This window comes from Nannobrachium achirus (assembly GCF_963921795.1).
Source record: "Nannobrachium achirus genome assembly, chromosome: 7".
NCBI lineage: Eukaryota > Metazoa > Chordata > Actinopteri > Myctophiformes > Myctophidae > Nannobrachium > Nannobrachium achirus.
Window position 1 is genome coordinate 1,774,884 of NC_137816.1, and position 17,783 is coordinate 1,792,666.

The following is a 17,783-nucleotide window of genomic DNA, read 5'->3' on the forward strand; positions in this document are numbered from 1 at the left end:
CATCCAGTCCGTTCTGTCTTTCAATCAGTTCAATGTTTAATTCAATATGCGTCATTGGCATGAAAGTGACATGGGTAACATTGCCAAGAATGTAAAGGGCGAGTGTGTGTGTGTGTGTGTGTGTGTGTGTGTGTGTGTGTGTGTGTGTGTGTGCGCGCGTGTGCGTGTGTGCGTGCGTGCGTGCGTGCGTGCGTGTGTGCCTCCCTCTCTCTCTCTCTGGCTCTCACATCCACCAGATGTGCTGGAGGGCCAATCCCGGGTCCCTCTCATTCTCTCTCTCTCTCTCTTTATGCAGATGGATGACAGCCAAGTGTCCTGCCCCACAGCGCTAACTATGACATCATCATTTAGTGAAGAGGCGGCCCAGGGCGGAGGCAGGCTATAGTCTCCTTAAAGGCGCAGCGGCATGCAGCGATCTCATTTCCTTTGAGCTCCAACTTTATCCGCCACTTTAAAAGATGAGCAGCTCTAAGCGACTTGCATGACATCAATAACGGGTCGAGTTAAAAAAGATTTACACCCGGTGCGAGGGATATGTTACATATAATACCACTGGTTCCTTGAAAGGATATGAGCGTTCATCATCCGGAAAAAGAAAGCCCTGCAAGCTGATTTACTGTCCTGAATATGATAGAAATATGACTTGATGAAGCGAATTACCACTGAGCAATATCTTTGCATCAGGTTATAAAGGAAAAAAAGCAGATGGAGGATAGATTTCAGAATTGCTCCCTATGGACCCGTTCATGCTTCCATATGTTGATGACACGACCCATGCGCTGGAAAAAAGAAATTAAGTGTCTTCATGTGGAAAAGAAATACTTCTATCAGCTAAAAGGTTTGATACATATCTATGTACTGTATTGAGGGTCAGACCGTGATGCTTTACAGTACCAATCGGTTCCCATACTAAAACTACCAGTAAGGCTCCCTAATCGGGAGATAAGCGACCGTAGGTCACTTATATCCACAAATAGGGCAAAAATGTGTTTTGCCAAAATCTTCCTGATCCATGTTGATGACATGAGTGTAGACATACTGTGTAGTGATTTTCGTGATTTTAGGGCAAAATCTGTAGGAGCAGTGTCCAGAAATGTGATTTTAAAAATCGGTCTGTAGGTGGCGCTATATGGGACAGATTCATGTTGATGGGATGAGTGTAGACATACTGTGTACCGATTTGCGTGATTTTAGGGCGAAAATTGTAGGAGCAGTGTCCAAAAATGTGTTTTGCAAGAATCGGCCTCATGGTGGCGCTAGAAGAGGGCCATGTGAGAAATGAGGGGTGGGGTCTCCGCGCCGGCAAGGCGGATGAATAGGTACCGGCCCCGGCTGTCCCGGTCGCTCCTAGCCGGAGTTACGGCATTTTATGTGAGCTGCAGTGTAGGGGTCCTCCACTGGGGGCGCCACCACTTTTGCATCCGTTCTGGAGCACCAGAGTCGGTGGTCCCCGGGAATTCCCCGTGAGCAGCCCCGTTGGGGTGGTCATTTGGTCATGTTTGTGCATTTGGTCATTTTTTACATCTGGGGGTCCCCAGGGACCTGGGGAGCTCCGGGGGTCCTTGGAGGTTGTAGTTTGGCAGCCAAGGAACGTGTGTGCAAAATTTGGCATGGATCAGGGCAACGGTTGCGGAGATATAAGCAGGGAAAAAGTGTGACGTGTGAGGTGTGACAGACAGACTGACAGACAGACGGAGGGACGGAGTTACACTTTGTGGTGGTTTTGATAGTAAAGTGCGACCTACGGTCGCAATAAGGGCCTTATTTTCGTCGATGCCTTACCCCTTACACCTAAACTTCTTTGCCTTTTTTACTATTTTGTAAAACATTTTAAATATATATACTAGTAAGATGCCTAAATCTGAGGCCATGGTTCTCAGCAGGAAACCGATGGATTGTGCAGTCCAAGTAGGGAATGAGGCTTTACTCCAGGTGAAGGAGTTTAAGTATCTCGGGGTCTTGTTCACGAATGAGAGAAAGGGGAAGACGGAGAAGGAGATCAGCCGGAGAATCAAAGCAGCAGGAGACCGAAAGTATAAGGTCGCGAGTGCAAGCGGCCGAAATGGATATCCTCAGACGGGTGGCTGGTATCTCCCTTAGAGATAGGGTGAGAAGTTCAGTCACCCGAGAGAGACTTGGAGTAGAACCGCTGCTCCTACAATTGGAAAGGAGTCAGCTTAGGTGGTTCGGGCATCTAGTACGGAATACGGATGCCCCCAGAGCGCCTTCCTAGGAAGGTCCTCGATGCGCTTCCCACTGGGATGAGAACCCTTGACAGACCAAAGACCAGATGGAGGGATTATATCTCCAAACTGGCTTGGGAACGCCTCGGTATACTCCCTGAGGGAGTGGAGGAAGTTGCTCAGGATAAGGAAATCTGGAGGTCTCAGTTGGAACTGTTACCCCCGCGACCCGATTCCGGAATAAGCGGTTGGAAATGGATGGATGGATGGATGGACGCCTCAGGGCAACAAGTGACCTCGCCCTAAAGGGCGACAGTGATGTGGACATCAGGGATCATATATGGGCATAAATGGGTTGTGTTCCCCCTGGCATCACAGGGATCTCTCTAACAGGGCATCATTAATATTGATGACATCACGGAACTCCATACATGGGCATAAAAGGGATTCTGTTAGTGTGATATCACAGTGAAGCCAGAGCGTGATGTCAGAGCGTCAAAACCATTCTGGTAGAGTGGTTCCCCTGACATCACAGTGACATCAGAGCATGATGACATCATGATGACACATTTTTACGGTCGGTTTGCGCATAGAAAAATGTGTACACGTCTACACGGATACGAACAAGCTGTGACATTTCTCATGGTAAACTGTTTCAAATAGCCGATCGACAAGCTCACAATCGGCTATTTGAAGTATTCTAAAATGTTTTTCAAAATAGTAAAAAAAGGAAAGAAGGAGGCAATTGGTCAAGGCGCATACCGCATACTAGGCTATGATGCCTGCTGGCGTCGCCGGTTCGATTCCCGATCCGGATGACCTTTACCACATGTCATTCCCTATCTCTCTCCCCATTTCCTGTCAGTCTACTATCCTATCAAATAAAGGCATAAAAACCCCAAAAACGAATCTAAAAAAAAGAAAGAAAAAAAATGAAAGAAGTTTAAGTTTTAAGGCACCGACAAAAATAAGGCCCTTTTAACCCTTTCTGTGCCACTTGGGGCGCCAAAGTCAAAGTCTGTTGAGTGGCCAGCTGTCCTCCATAGGCGAGCGCTGCAACAGACAGGGACCCACGTGGCAGCGTACATGTTTGTGCTTGTGATGAGAAGGACCCGGATGAAATGGCTACAGATAGCTATAGGCTGATAGCTCATTTAGAAGATAGATATTCGGCGATTTAAGCCGTAAATAAACGTTCAAGCTAAGATTAGAACATAGTTCAGAGAAAATACTCTCTAAAGATGTGACTTTGTATTGGATTCGGCGGCGCGATGCGGCTGCGTTGCCCGATTACGGGCCGGTGGAAAGGGCTTTCGGTCGGCGGCCTAGATTTTAGATTTAGAGCCAGGCTTGGTGCGGCCTCGGATTATTTTATTCATTTTATTAAAAAAGCCGGACTAGTTCGGGATAGGCACACTGAATACGTCGTGCCGCCGACAGTGAACATTCAGTGAACATTGGGGGGGGGGGTCTAAACTTTATTTTAAACCATTTTCAATGGAATAAATCGTCGGACCATCTAAAATGGCTCGTTGGAAAGCGCCGGACGAGCCAGGACCACCCACGTTGGTCCAAGCAGCTGTTTTTTGCCGAAGAAAAGCCGAACTTGTTCGGATAGGCACTAAATAAGTTACCGATGTTTCTGGTTGACATTGGCACATTTCACTCAGGTTTTTTCATCTCATCCGGGGAAAGGGGGTGGGTGGGTTTTCTTTTCCTTTTCTTGTTTTGCTATTGTTTGTGTTGTTTGTCTGTTAATTGCATTTTTCTTTGATCAATGTTTTACTTTTTCTTGTTCTATTCATATGTATGTCTCTAATTTCATGTTATGGAAAATAAAAATAATTGATAACAAAAAAAAAAAAAAAAAAGGTTTTTTCATCTCACTCATGTCACTCTGTCTGCTGACCTCACTCAGCAACAAAGTAAAAATAAAATAAACAAAAAATAAAATAAAACAATTCATAAGAGGCAAGCATTGATCACTCCATGATGTGCACTGCAATGTAGATTCAAATGCACTACATTGCAGGTGCTTTTTGAGAGTAAAAAACTAAAAAAGAAGAAGAAGACATGTGTGACATGTATGATCTGGGCAGATTGCCCCATGAAATGTGCCAATGTGAACCAGAAACATCGGTAAGTCTCTATGTCATTGAAAAAGAATCAAACAGTGACCCGATGCTGCTGCCTTTGTGCTGCAGGGCAGAACAGGGAGTGCTGCTTCGTTTTAGGGACAACAAGCAAACAGAGCTGTTTTATGAGATTGTAGTCGGTGCTACACATTAACAAACAGCGTTCTGCTTCACTGAATGCAGCTATTTATCCTCTTGTCAAATGTGGCACTAAACACAAATTGTGTGTGTGCGCACGCGCGTGCGTGCGTCCATCCGTCCGTCCGTGGGTGTATGTGTGATTTGCTTGCTTAATGCATATATTAGCATCAATTACATAAAGGTGTATTAAAGGGACACTATCTTGATTTTCATCATTATTGTGACCTATGGTAACAAGTTTACTATGAAAACCGGCACATCTTGTCCACGTATCCGTGTATCTCTGAAGGTCACGCCTGACACTGTGGTTCCCCTGACACATCAGTGTGACATCACAGGTGATACAGTATCACAGGTGACATCACCTATGTAAAAGTCCATACTGTACTGTATATGGGTATTCCCCAGAATCCCTTTTATGTCCATATATGAAGATCCCTGATAGTCATCGATATACACCACTGGCCAGATGGCCAAGTCATGACCCATATCTGTGTGGCTGGTTCAGATAGGGATCTCCATGTATGGGCATAAAAGAGATTGTATGTTGGGATGTCATGGGAACCACTCTAACAGAATCCCTTTTATGCCCATATATGGAGATCCCTGATGTCGTCAATATTAAGCCCATATCTAACAGGACTTCATATGGGAATGCCCATATATGGTGGAAGACAGCCCATATCTGTGTGGTTCACACAGGGATCTCCATGTATGGGCATAAAAGGGATGTACATGGATCTCCATGTATGGGTACCAGGGGTCTCCATACAGTATATGGGTAACTGGTCCGATATACAGATGGCCAAGAATTGGCACGACCTAAAGGGCGAGGTTGCATGTCGCCCTGAGGCATCTTACTAGTTTATATCTATACTATAATTTTGCGAATGTCTGTCTGAGTGAGTGAGTGTCTGTCACAGCGTTTCTCCTCTGTGGCTGGAGCAATTGATCTGAAATCGCATCACCATAAGCATATGAACACACCTGACATAACTGTGAAGCCCGTTTGTCACTTTCACAAATCGTATGCTGTATATTAGCATTTTTATGGTGTATCTACTATCTATTCTGCATCTAGCATGAGGCACATCTATTCTGCATCTAGCTTGAGGCAAAATGTTTAACCAGCTCTGTGTGTGTGTGTGTGTGTGTGTGTGTGTGTGTGTGTGTGTGTGTGTGTGCAGGCAGGCGGGTGTGTGTGCAGGCGGGTGGGCGGGCGGGGCTGGGGGGGGGGGGGGGGGGGGGGGGGGAACAGTATCTCTGTAGCCATTAAAACGAAACGGGTTTCTTACATTGATGCTCCTACATCATGCAAGCACCAGTTTAAAGTTACTTTCCATCCCTCATATACTGTGTGCACAGTGCACATCCCATAACCCACACACTGCACATCATTTTGGAGCTCATGTCTTTGAACGGGTAAGGGCTACTACTATATATTTCAAATTTTGTCTCTGAAAATCTGCCAAAGTTGCGCTGAAAACCTTTCTCCAGTGATGTCACTGACTGAACTACAATCTGTGAATAATGAAAACTACAACACTTCACGTCCTGTTTTTTAGCCGCTACCCGTCCGACACTTCTCCTTGTTTGCTCTGCTTATGACAAAATAGTGATTTTAACATAAACATTTGAATCAGGTTGATGTAATGGAACAGGTGTTGTGGTGTGTGTGCATGTGTGTGTGTGCACGTGTGGAGTTGCATACCTTTAAAAAAAGACAAACTTCCCGTCGTGTCTCTCGTAGGCCGCGTCTATGTCCCCGGGCAGCCCCCTCCAGAAGTGGCCAATGGGCATGGGGTAGTTATCCAGAACCCTGTTCCTACGCACACGCCAGAACCAACGGACCTGCAAGGACAACACACAGTCAAATGTGTGTGTGTGTGTGTGTGTGTGTGTGTGTGTGTGTGTGTGTGTGTGTGTGTGTGTGTGTGTGTGTGTGTGTGTGTGTGTGTGTGTGTGGCGTGTGGTTGCGTGTGTGTGTGTTTACTTATCCCTTCTTATCCTTAGCTACGGATAACAGCAACTGAACACAAAAGGTTCTACCTTAGCTCTGTCTCTTCTTCCAGGCCAAAGCAACTCATAAAGATGGATTCAATTCCTTGCTATAGCAAATATCCCACAGCACAGCTCGATGCAATAACCTCTATTTAATTTTTCCACAGTTTTTTGACACAGTGAAAAGTATGATATTTATATACCTTGATATCAATTTGTATGATATACCCTTTACTGTGTCGAAATGTTAAATAAAATAAAATTACAGTTCCACCTCCTTTGCATGTTTAAAAGACAGACATAGTACGGTATATGGAAACATAGAAACATACTCTGTAAATGTGAGGATTAATAATGAACTCTAATGGACCTTTCCATTTGTACACCACAGAGTTGATTTCGTCAACTAAAACTATGACGAAAAATGTGTGTCGACTGTGTTTTTTTCACTGACAAAAACTAAATAAAAACTAAATATAAACTAAGCTGTGATGACTAAAACTAAGACTAAATATATTGACAATTTCGTCAACAAAATAAAAACTAGACTAAAACGTTAGGGAGGGACTAGTGCTGAAGAGAGTCGTTTTATGTTTGGTTGCTCTCAGGTGTTGCGTGCTGAAAATAGCAGATCTACAAGCTCAAAACGCGTGTGTATGCCAGGCCTTGATGCCATCAAGGCCTGCCAAAATACATTTTAGTCGACTAAATCAACTGTAGATTTAGTCACCATAAAATCTTATTACATTTAGTCGACTAAAATTAGACTAAACTAAAACTTTTCAGGTGACTAAATTAAGACTAAACTAAATTACATTTATTCAAATGACTATGAATAAAACTAAATCAAAATTTGCTGTCAAAAACAACACTGGTACACCAGCAGAATGAAAGTTACACACACTGAGGACTTGGCCGTGTTATAGAGTAATACTGGTATGGAGTGTGTGGTGCCCTTTCTCAGTCAGCTGACTGTGATATCCCCCCCCCCACTGGGCCTATAATGGTCTGATAAGGACTGTGGTTATTGGCCCGGCTGCCTCTGCTATAAGTACACATGATAAGTGAACCTGAACGCTGCATGAACCGGCAACTGCTAAAGCCTCTAACAGGCTAATAATATCCAGTACTCTCTGCTCCCTGGCTGTATCACATGTCCTCCTGTGTTTACCCAACACAGAGACGCACACACGCACGCACGCACACACGCACGCACGCACGCACGCACACACACACACACACACACACACACACACACACACACACGCACACACACACGCACACACACACAGCCCTCTGTTGCCCTGGGCTTGCTTGCGACATGCATGATGCAGCCTTTTTTTTTTTTTTTTACAAAGAACTGTTAAACTGCATTTGTTCAAGTCAGCACAAAAATGTGCAGTGGTAATGTGGGGGAATTACCCAGAGTGGCTAAACAGTAGATGTCGTCTCCTCCAATTTAACCACAAGCACAAAAATGTTTGCTCATTATTACAAGGTGTGCACCCGCCCACCCCCCCCACACACACACACACGCACACACGCACACACCACCTGATACACGTGTTATCATATCCTTGCTATGGGACTGTTATCAAAATTGTCATACCTTAGAGAAGGCTCAGTAGTCAGACTACCAGCTACCAGTAGCTGGGTAGTCCCAATATCAACCTTAATATCAGCCGAGAAGAAAGAAAAAAAAAAGTTGCTCCCCGAAGCGAGATTCGATACCGCGCCCAGTGACATCAGCCACCCGACGCTACCGTTTCACAGCCACTATAGACGACGGAGCCGCGCCGTCTCAGGCGCCGATGAGCCCCGTGAGGAGCCGCCGAGGCGAGCGATAGCGAAGCCGAGTCGCCGCGACGAGCGGTGGCGAACGGCGCCTGAGCCCGACTCAGCGGCGTTACCGAATTATGTGCCGTTATGGACAGAATAGTAAATTTTGACCAGGGGACTGCTCAAATAAAGGAGTATCCACGTTGTCAAAAATAAGAGCAGACAAAAGAACAAGCGATTTCCAACCGTCTCGTTAGCTCAAGTTGGTAGAGCATGGGGACTAGTAAAACTCAGACCCGGGTTCGATTCTCACAGGGAGCCACCAGTACGTTATTCCAGAGAACGTGCGTTGGCGCATGCGCATTGCAATGACAAGTCTATGGGTGATATCGGAACTACCAGCCTCCTGGTAGTGGTAGTCTGACTACTGAGCCTTGGCCAAGGCATGACAGGGGTGATAACAGACCCATCCCAAGGGAGGATAACACGGGGATCGGCTGCACACACACATGCACGCACACACGCACGCACACACGCACACACTTGTTAGGACCTTGCATGGACTACATCCATTTGTTAAGGTGAGCTTAAACCTGCGGACTTACTTGTACTTATTACTGACTTTTACCCTAATCATAATGCTTTACCCGAGACGTAATCCTAAACCTGGGCTCCGACCCTGCCCAATAACCCTGTGTAGAAATATACACCAGAAATAGGCACAGATGTACTGCAATTTATTGAATTGAATGTACGAGTGCACGCGTGCATGAACACACACGCACGCACACGCACACACACACACGCACGCACGCACGCACGCACGCACACACACACACACACACACACACACCAGCAGATAGATTTACTCCCGCAACCATCTGACTCATTTATTAGTGAGTCAATAGTGGAGGTTGTCCTGGGTAATGTACGGTAAGCTCAGAGCTTCTTCTTCCTGGCAGACACAGCTAGCCTTTACACACACACACACACACACACACACACACACACACACACACACACACACACACACACACACACACACACACACCCTTGGAAAACAGACAACACAGCATTGAAACACTGAATGGAATGGACCACAGCCCTGCACAGAAGTAAACATAGCTTGCAGAATAGAATAGAATAGAATAGAATAGTATTAATATTAGTAAGACGCCTCAGGGCGACAAGCGACCGTAAAAAAGTGCACACGTCCAGACGGAGTCAGTATGAGCCGTTTCACAAACTAAACTGCGACCTTCGGTCAGTGAGTAAACGCCGCGCGGTATTTCACAAAGATGAACACGATCCATCTCTCGCCGCCCGCGTACGCATGCACAAACGAGCACGCTCGCGGGGGATTCCACGGGACCGCGCCCGCTCTCCTCGCCGCCCCAAAACGTCGCTGCGCAGAGAAAGCCGCCCGCCTCTCATGGAAAATGAATTACTAGGAGGCGGTGACCGCGCCTAGTCTGGAGGGCACCTAACAGTTGTGCTAGTCACGTTTTAGACTTAATTTGGTTTTGAACACTTATCAAATCTTACATACTGTATCAACAGGTTCACTTTTTTTCCCACCTTTTTTCCCTCCCACGTAACCCTTGTATACTACCTCTGAATACCCCTGGAATAGAGCATAGCAGAAGGGAAGAGAAGAGGTTAATATTATTGCATGCTGTAGATCGGCGACAGTAGCCACAGCAGACCAGAATAGCTTCATGGTCAAGAATAGTTATGATGAGAGAAGAGCACAATTTCTACCACTTTTTGTGTTCACATGTTCAGATACTGGATTCTTATTGGCTTAAAACAGTGGTAAATCAGCCAACAACCTTGAGTTGGCTCATGGACCCCGCCCACTGTTGTGTTGCTGAAACAATTAATGATTGTAACTAAATAACCTTGCAAGTTACCACTGTGTTTCCTTTCATTTATATGGTAGAAGTGGTAGAAAAGCAATTTACCATTTGAGGGTTGTGGGTTGTTGAATGATTTACCACTGTTTCAGGGTTGTGGCACTTTCGCCTCGTGCCACAACCCTGAAACAGTGGTAAATCAGCCAACAACCCACTCCCTCTCATGGTAAATGGCTTACATACCGGTATACTGGTTGTTAGAATCAGAGCAGGAGTATGAGGGAGAGAAGAGAAGAGAAGAGAAGAGAAGAGAAGAGAAGAGAAGAGAAGAGAAGAGAAGAGACAACAGAACACAGACAAGTGACATGACTGAAAGCATTTCAATGTGTTCTGAAGGAACAGAAAAGTGGAAAAGAGGAATGCTGCAATTACCTTAAGACACACCCACACACACACACACACACACACACACACACACACACACACACACACACACACACACACACACACACACACACACACACACACACACACACCAAGTTACACATCAAGGTACATCTGCCTTTTAGCAGAGCTAGCCTTTCTTATCAGTGGGGGGAGAAGGAGAGAGACGGCTATAAAGGGTGATTTAAGCTTAGTTGCGCGCCGACGTCGTGCACTGAAGATAGCAGATCTACAAGCTTGCAGATTGGTGCACAACAAAGTGCATCAAGCACCCACTTGAGACCTGCAGATGAAAACCAAGTGTCCAGTGATCACTGCCTGGCTTTCTGGCCCATACAGCCTGGATATACACACGCACACGCGCAGTACTCACGCACTGTACATATGGGTTGCTAGTTAGCTAGCTTTGGACATTCTGAAACATGCAAATACATATTTTTCTGCATGGAAGAAGCCAAGCGTGGGCACTGTACTGCTCAATGTCAGACTCACACACACACACACACACACACACACACACACACACACACACACACACACACACACACACACACACACACACACACACACACACACTGATAGTTAGTAGGTAGGTAGGTAGGTACTTTATTGATCCCCGAGGGGAAATTCAAGCGTTACAGCAGCTCAAAAAGACATCAATGAAAACACATGATAATAATAAATATCTAAAAGAAATGCATCTAAGCAAGTTAAAATGTTACTAAATAACTGACAAACCAAACCAAAACATTACTAATAGAGATCTGAAAAACGTGTATCCCACATCCCCCATCCTAACTGGCCTGGTCAAGCCAACCAGATGAGGAGTTGTACAGTCTTATTGCTGTGGGCAGAAAATATCTCTTATATCGTTCGTTTTTGCAAATTGGATGTAACAGTCTGTTGCAAAAGGAGCTTTTCTGCCCTTTCACAGCGTCATGTAGGGGGTGAGAGGGGTTGTCCATGTTGGCCAGGAGTTTAGTCCTGATCCTGTTATTAAGATCTTATTAGATGGAGTCTGGTAATACACCAGATCTCTCAGCCAATGTTGTTGACTGAGACAAGGTCCGTCCACAGTGAACGTGCACTAGTGACAGCAGCAGGCCGTGGTCTTGATATTCTCTGTCTACTGCTCTCTGTCATATCAGAACACAATCTCTTTGTTCAGTGCTGCCAGCACTGGACACCTCCTGTGACCTCTGTCACAGATAGAGGGACGTGCTGGGCCCCTGATTCAGCCCAGGAAAAAGAGTTGTAGAGGCCCTCATTGCGCGCTATAGAGAGAGATCTCTCTCTATAGCACTGCTGCTGCTACTCAAAGATTTACCATTTCAGATCATGACAAGTGACGAGCCAGAGGGCCAATTACTGTACATGAGTTATATTTCGTCGTTGTCGGGTGGACACTTTGTATGTCCAAAACCGTTTGTTTTGTATTTATCATTTTAAAAATGATTTAAACTATTATGTATTTACTAAATATTTATTTTTTGGGTGTTACATCAAAAGTGAACTTACTCTAAGCCAGGGGTCTTCAACAGGGGGTCCGGGACCCCTAGGGGGTCCTCAGAGTTACAAAAGGGGGTCCTCCAAATCTTTGTGTGATAGAAACCTTTTTTCTCCTTTTTTATATTAACTCTTATACTGCTTTGAACGTTCCCGTTCGCCCCATTTTTGACGGCCCGATAATGCCAATTGTACGTTCTTTGGCTCGTTCTTTTGTACCTTGGTTTGATGTCTGTAACCTGTTGAGGTGTCGCGCGGGTGTCTACCGTTGAAACAGCTCCCATAAAAGTACTCTTAAAATCCAACTGGACGTTAACATCAATGGAGTCACAACACTGTTCCATGTGTTTTTCTCTGGATCTATTGCTCTGTAGCGACTCATCAGCCTTGAACAGCCTTGACAAGCAAGCGTCGAGCTGAGACCATTTTCACATTAATTCTTGCATGAGGCTGCCCCCTACTGCTGGTAGAGCCACGGCACACTCTTTAAGAGAACATTTCAAAAAAAAAAATAATACACCTTTGTCTATATCATCGCAAAGGTAAGGTGCTTTTGCTGGCACAAAACCCAATAATAAATAACAACATCTGGCAGAATAAGAGTTAACCAATTGAACCCTGACGTCCATATTCTGAGAACGTTATCCGAAAATAGCAGATCTACAAGCTCACAACGCCTCGCGCTGCGAGGCGTTGTGAGCTTGTAGATCGGCTATTTTCAGGCAAAGAGGTTTGGTGTAGAGGGGAAAAAGAGCAGACTAAGTACAGAGTGAAAGGTCCAGTTTATTAAGTATTGACAGTTCAAGTGGTTAAATATCTGAAGACACAAATTGACATGAATCCAAAATACACTGATGATTGTGCCGTTAAATGATGAAACTATATGGAATCTGGGGGTCCCTGCTTCATCTCTCTCTCAGCTAAGGGGTCCTTGGCCTGAAAACGTCGAAGACCCCTGCTCTAAGCATTATATGTTCTAAAGAGAACTTCACTGACACTAATGTGTCATATCCAGACTCTCTGGAGTCTGTGCAGACATGCACGAACAACCAAGGGTCATGTAATCACTAAAGAAGTCATGAATATCCCTCAAAGCCAAAGATCACCAGCACGCAAAGGACCAGGGCCACATGACTGGTAGCGTGGTGGAATATCTCTCCAGGAGCAAGGATGACAGACCAGTCTGCGTGTTCAGTGTTCATTCAGCATTAAAGGACAACTCCGCCCTAAAACACTTATAGACTCATTTTCCTTCTTATATTGATCCCAAAAGACTGTCCATGGGGTCTATTAGGCACAAATGCCCCTGTTGTCCAGTTTCCCCAGCAGTTGTCATAGCATAGAGTGGAGCCTATAAGCCTATCGCTTTTACACTATTTGTTGTGTTCAAAAGTGATTTTCTTTTTCATGAATGTGTTACCAGTTGTCATTACAAACACATCCATGCCTTGGTTGTCCAACACAAGCCACCACAATCTCATAAATAATGTGACAACTAGTACCACATTCATGAAAAATAAAAACACTTTTGACCACAGCAAATAGTGTAAAAGCGATAGGCTTATAAGCTCCACTCTGTGCTATGAGAACTGCTGGGTTCTGCTGGGGAAACTGGACAACAGGGGCATTTGTGCCTAATAGACCCCATGGACAGTAATTTTGGATCAATATAAGTAGGAAAATGAGCCTAGAAGTGTTTTAGGGAGTAGTTGTCCTTTAAGTGCAGGTTGCAACATCCTAGGTCTAATTTTGCCCGCACACAAGCGGGCTGCGGAAACAGAAGGCAGGGCCGTCACGATTATGACATTTTACATGATGATTAATTGTCACTCAAATAATTGCGATTAACGATTTAATTGTGTTTTTGTCGTTGACAATTACATTTCTGTTTGGCTTGAAGGCTCTGAAGTTGCACATGGTAGATATCACACATAAATATACAAAGAAATGAAGGACATATTTGACAACTTTACACTTTAAACAGAACATTGAAAGTGGAAATAGCCGATCTAGAAGATCAGCTATTTCCACTATTTTTTTAAATGTTTGAACATAATATAAACATTTTCAACATGTAAACGATTACCGTATGTAATAATTGTGACAGCCCTAACAGAAGGCAGCATCAGCTCCCACGTAATAACTGCATGGGTGCTTGCTTATGTACCCTCTTATCATTCCCTGTAAGGCAGACAAAGTGAAATCTATTCTTACCTACCACTCACAAAGTGTTTCAATAAGAGCATCCTGCCTCCATCATCAGAATTCATGTTGCAGTCCTAATATGTCCTAGCCTAGTTCCAGACCCTGAATCGCTATAGCCACACCCCTTTAAAATGTTGTTTTGGCGATTCAGGGGTCTAGAATTGCTCTCATTGAAGAGGCTTTCCTCGTTCGAAAATCCGTACGGCGAATCAGCGTCGTGAATCAGCGTCTTGTGATCAGTGTGGGTGGTTTCCCAGAACTCATGTGCAATTCGCCGCCGCCGGACGGGACCGCACACACAAGCAACAGGCTAGCCACTAGCCAGCCACACATAACAACACTGCGTCATCTGCTTTGCTACTGTTGTGTTGGTCAGACGGTGAACCAATCGCAGAAGACTGCCTCTTTGGCAACGCCCATCCCAGAAATCGCCCTGGGTGGTAGCAACTTCAGACTGAATAATGGAGTGAAACGAAATGTCAATTCAGGCTGAGTGTCAGGCTAAATATGTCCAGTATGTCCTCTCATCTCCATTTGAATTACAGACCTGGTTAAGACCAGTGTTGATTTTGACACACATTTTTATTTAGTTTAAAATTCTGTTAAGTTTTTTAGAAATGTTTTAGTTTAGTTTTAGTTTACTAAATATCATAAGATTTTAGTTGACTAAATCTACAGCTGATTTAACTAAAACCTATTTTTGTCAGGGCCGTGATGGCATCGAAATGGCAGATTTTCACTTACTGCAGCTGCATGCGGAAAATGCGTGATTCCTAAACCCACCAGGATTGAGTTAAAACCCGCCTCCTCTCGATAATCTTAAGTATGAAAGTGCCCATGAACGCTAGTGCTGCTCGCTCAATTGCAAAGTAGGACTACCTACTACCTACTGATCCATTACAATAATACACGCAGCATAATAGGCCCAAAGCCATATCCAAACCATAACAATTTAACTGATAATCAGTAAGAGTTTTTATTTTGAGCACAGTAGTGACAAATTAATAGCTTTCTCAGTACGATTTTCTCTTTAGCAAGTTACAAAGTTTTCCCTTTATTAAGCACAGTCAGTTTCAAGTTTTTTTAGCACAGTTTATTTTGAGCACTGTAGTGAGAAATTAATAGTTGTGCATTGAGCAAATGCAGGCTTTTCTCAAGTACAAGTCTTCATGCCTCTGACTTTATCCACCCTCCATGTGTCAGGCAGGGATTTCAGCCACTCCTGGAAGTCCTCGCGTTTCCGCGAGGCGGGTCTTAACTCAATCCTGGTGGGTTTAGGAATCACGCGCGGAAAATGGTAACACCGTAACATTTTAGTCTAGTTTTTATTTGTTGACAAAATGGTCAGCATGTTTAGTCATAACTTTAGTCATCATAGCTTGGTTTTTATTCAGTTTTCGTCAGTGAAAAAAGGTAGTTTTCGTCATGGTTTTTGGTCGACGAAATCAACACTGCATAACACTGGCTTACGTAGTGGCCGAGAGAATGTTAGACTTCCCATGGAGGGAAGCCCAGCTGCTAGCTTACTACTGCTGCTAATAGCTTACTGCTGCTAGCTTACTGCTGCTAATAGCTTACTGCTAATAGCTTACTGCTGCCACAGCTCATATGGAGGGTTTGTGAGGGACCAGCGAGGGCTTTAAAGACACACACCTGAGAGTCACAAGTGGCCGCACCCCCCACCCCGCCCCTTTAACAGCGTTCCGTCCCATAAAAGACAGCGTGCCTGCTGTTTTACGACCAGCGAGGACCTGATTGAAAACAGGCACCGGTCAGACGTACACCTGCCTGAAAGGCCCCGCAGGCCATCCCGGAGAGTGCGGTAAAGGTAACGCAACCGCACGCACACACACCAGATTTCCTGTGCTGTTTTATATACTCAAGAAGTCAACAGTTTCTTCTCTGTAGAAGAAACCGCCACAGGTCAACACGAGGACACACAAGTTGGCTCTCTTGAAGAGAGCCAACTTGTGTGTCCTCGTGTGTGTCCTCCTTTGAATAAAGACATTAAAACCCATTTATAACGGGTACACATTATTGTGTATCATTATTTTATGCTTTAACTATTGAAAAATAGCATATAAGCTCACAGCATGTGTGCCGTGCCGCGCTGCGAGCTTGTAGATCTGCTATTTTTGAAAAATTGTGAACATTAGAATTTTGACCCGATTCTATAAGTGTCTTTTGAATCCTTCTAAGATTTATAAAAAAAAAAAACTATGTTTCTATGTCAGCAATCTGGCTAGCCATCATCAAAGAAAAGGTCCTTTTCACTTAACTGGAGCTCAGTTAGTCTGTTCTTGAGAGACTACTATGTCAGTGGTTCTCAAACCTTTTCATGTGAAGGACCCTCATCTCAAAATATCTAGTTCCAGGGATCCCCCAGAAGCAAAATTTGAGTTACAAACGTTCGCTTTAAAAATACATATATTCAAAGATTTGCACACATTTTCACAACTTTTTCAAAAAATAGCAGATCTACAAGCTCGCAGCGCGGCACTCGGTGCCGCGCTGTGAGCTTGTATATCTGCTATTTTTCAATAGTTAAAGCATAAAAATAATGACACACAATAATGTGTAATGTGTCTAAATGGGTTAAAGAACAGAGATTCTTTGATGCCTTATACGAAAGTATTGCCTGTCTGCAAAGGACCCCTTGGTGCGTTGCATCCCTTACCTTGAAGACAAACATCTCTCCTCGGAGCATGGTGACCGAGTCGAAGTTCCCCTCGCAGATGTTGGGGCCGTAGTGGTCCGGTCTGTCGGTGGTCCTGGGCCGGTCGGGGTGGCGGGGGGGCGTCTGCGGGGGCCGAGGGTCCGGGCGGCGGGGGGTCACCGTGGGCAGGGCCTGAGTAGGGCTGCTGTCCTGCTGACCTGTTTGTTATAAGGGCTGGTCAGGACTTGTATGCTGAGGGGAAAAGTACTCCAATGTAAAAGTATCAATACTGCAATGTGGATATACATAAAGTCTGGAATTCAAAATTTGTATCAAAATGTACTTAAACTAGAAATTCGCGGCCGCTAACGCGGCCGCTCACATTTACAGATTGTAGTGGAAGACTGGAAGTAGCGGAAAAATACTGGGAGGGGAGAGTATTGAAAGTCCTGCTGTACTGTTGGGAGTAGATTGAAGTGCAAGTAGCGGAAAAGTACTAAGAGGGGAGGGGGATTACGTGAAATTCTCCGCCCTCACTGGGGACAGTGGAGAGGCTCAGACAGCAGCAGCACGTAGCAGTGTCTTACATGCATGCACTTACTTGGGGGGGGGGGGGGGCTTGGCTTCCAATTCCAAAGTTGACCAAGTGCTTTCAATTAAAGTTATAATTATTCCATGGTTGCATGTTGAACAAATCAGATGAAGGCTGATTGAGCTGAAACACGTCCCTTACTCCATTGGTGTCGGTGAGGAAAATAATGAATAATTGAGGACTGTTCTGCTGCCTTTCTCCATGCCGTTGTAAAGTTTCACTTTCGTATAGACCCACGGGGACTGTAAGCGTCTCTCTCACTCACTCTCACTGTCTCTCTCTCTC

General features: G+C 44.8%; 1 protein-coding gene across 1 annotated transcript in view; it reads right to left on the reverse strand.

The window, feature by feature from the left end:
- Positions 1–17,783, reverse strand: part of mmp15b (matrix metallopeptidase 15b) — a gene marked incomplete at its 3' end in the record, with an annotated part of 57,918 nt that overhangs the window by 8,715 nt on the left and 31,420 nt on the right. Inside the window, 3 exon segments of the mRNA XM_080729534.1 lie at positions 6,171–6,180; positions 6,182–6,310; positions 16,928–17,124. Of these exon segments, the coding sequence (XP_080585660.1) occupies positions 6,171–6,180; positions 6,182–6,310; positions 16,928–17,124 (336 nt within the window).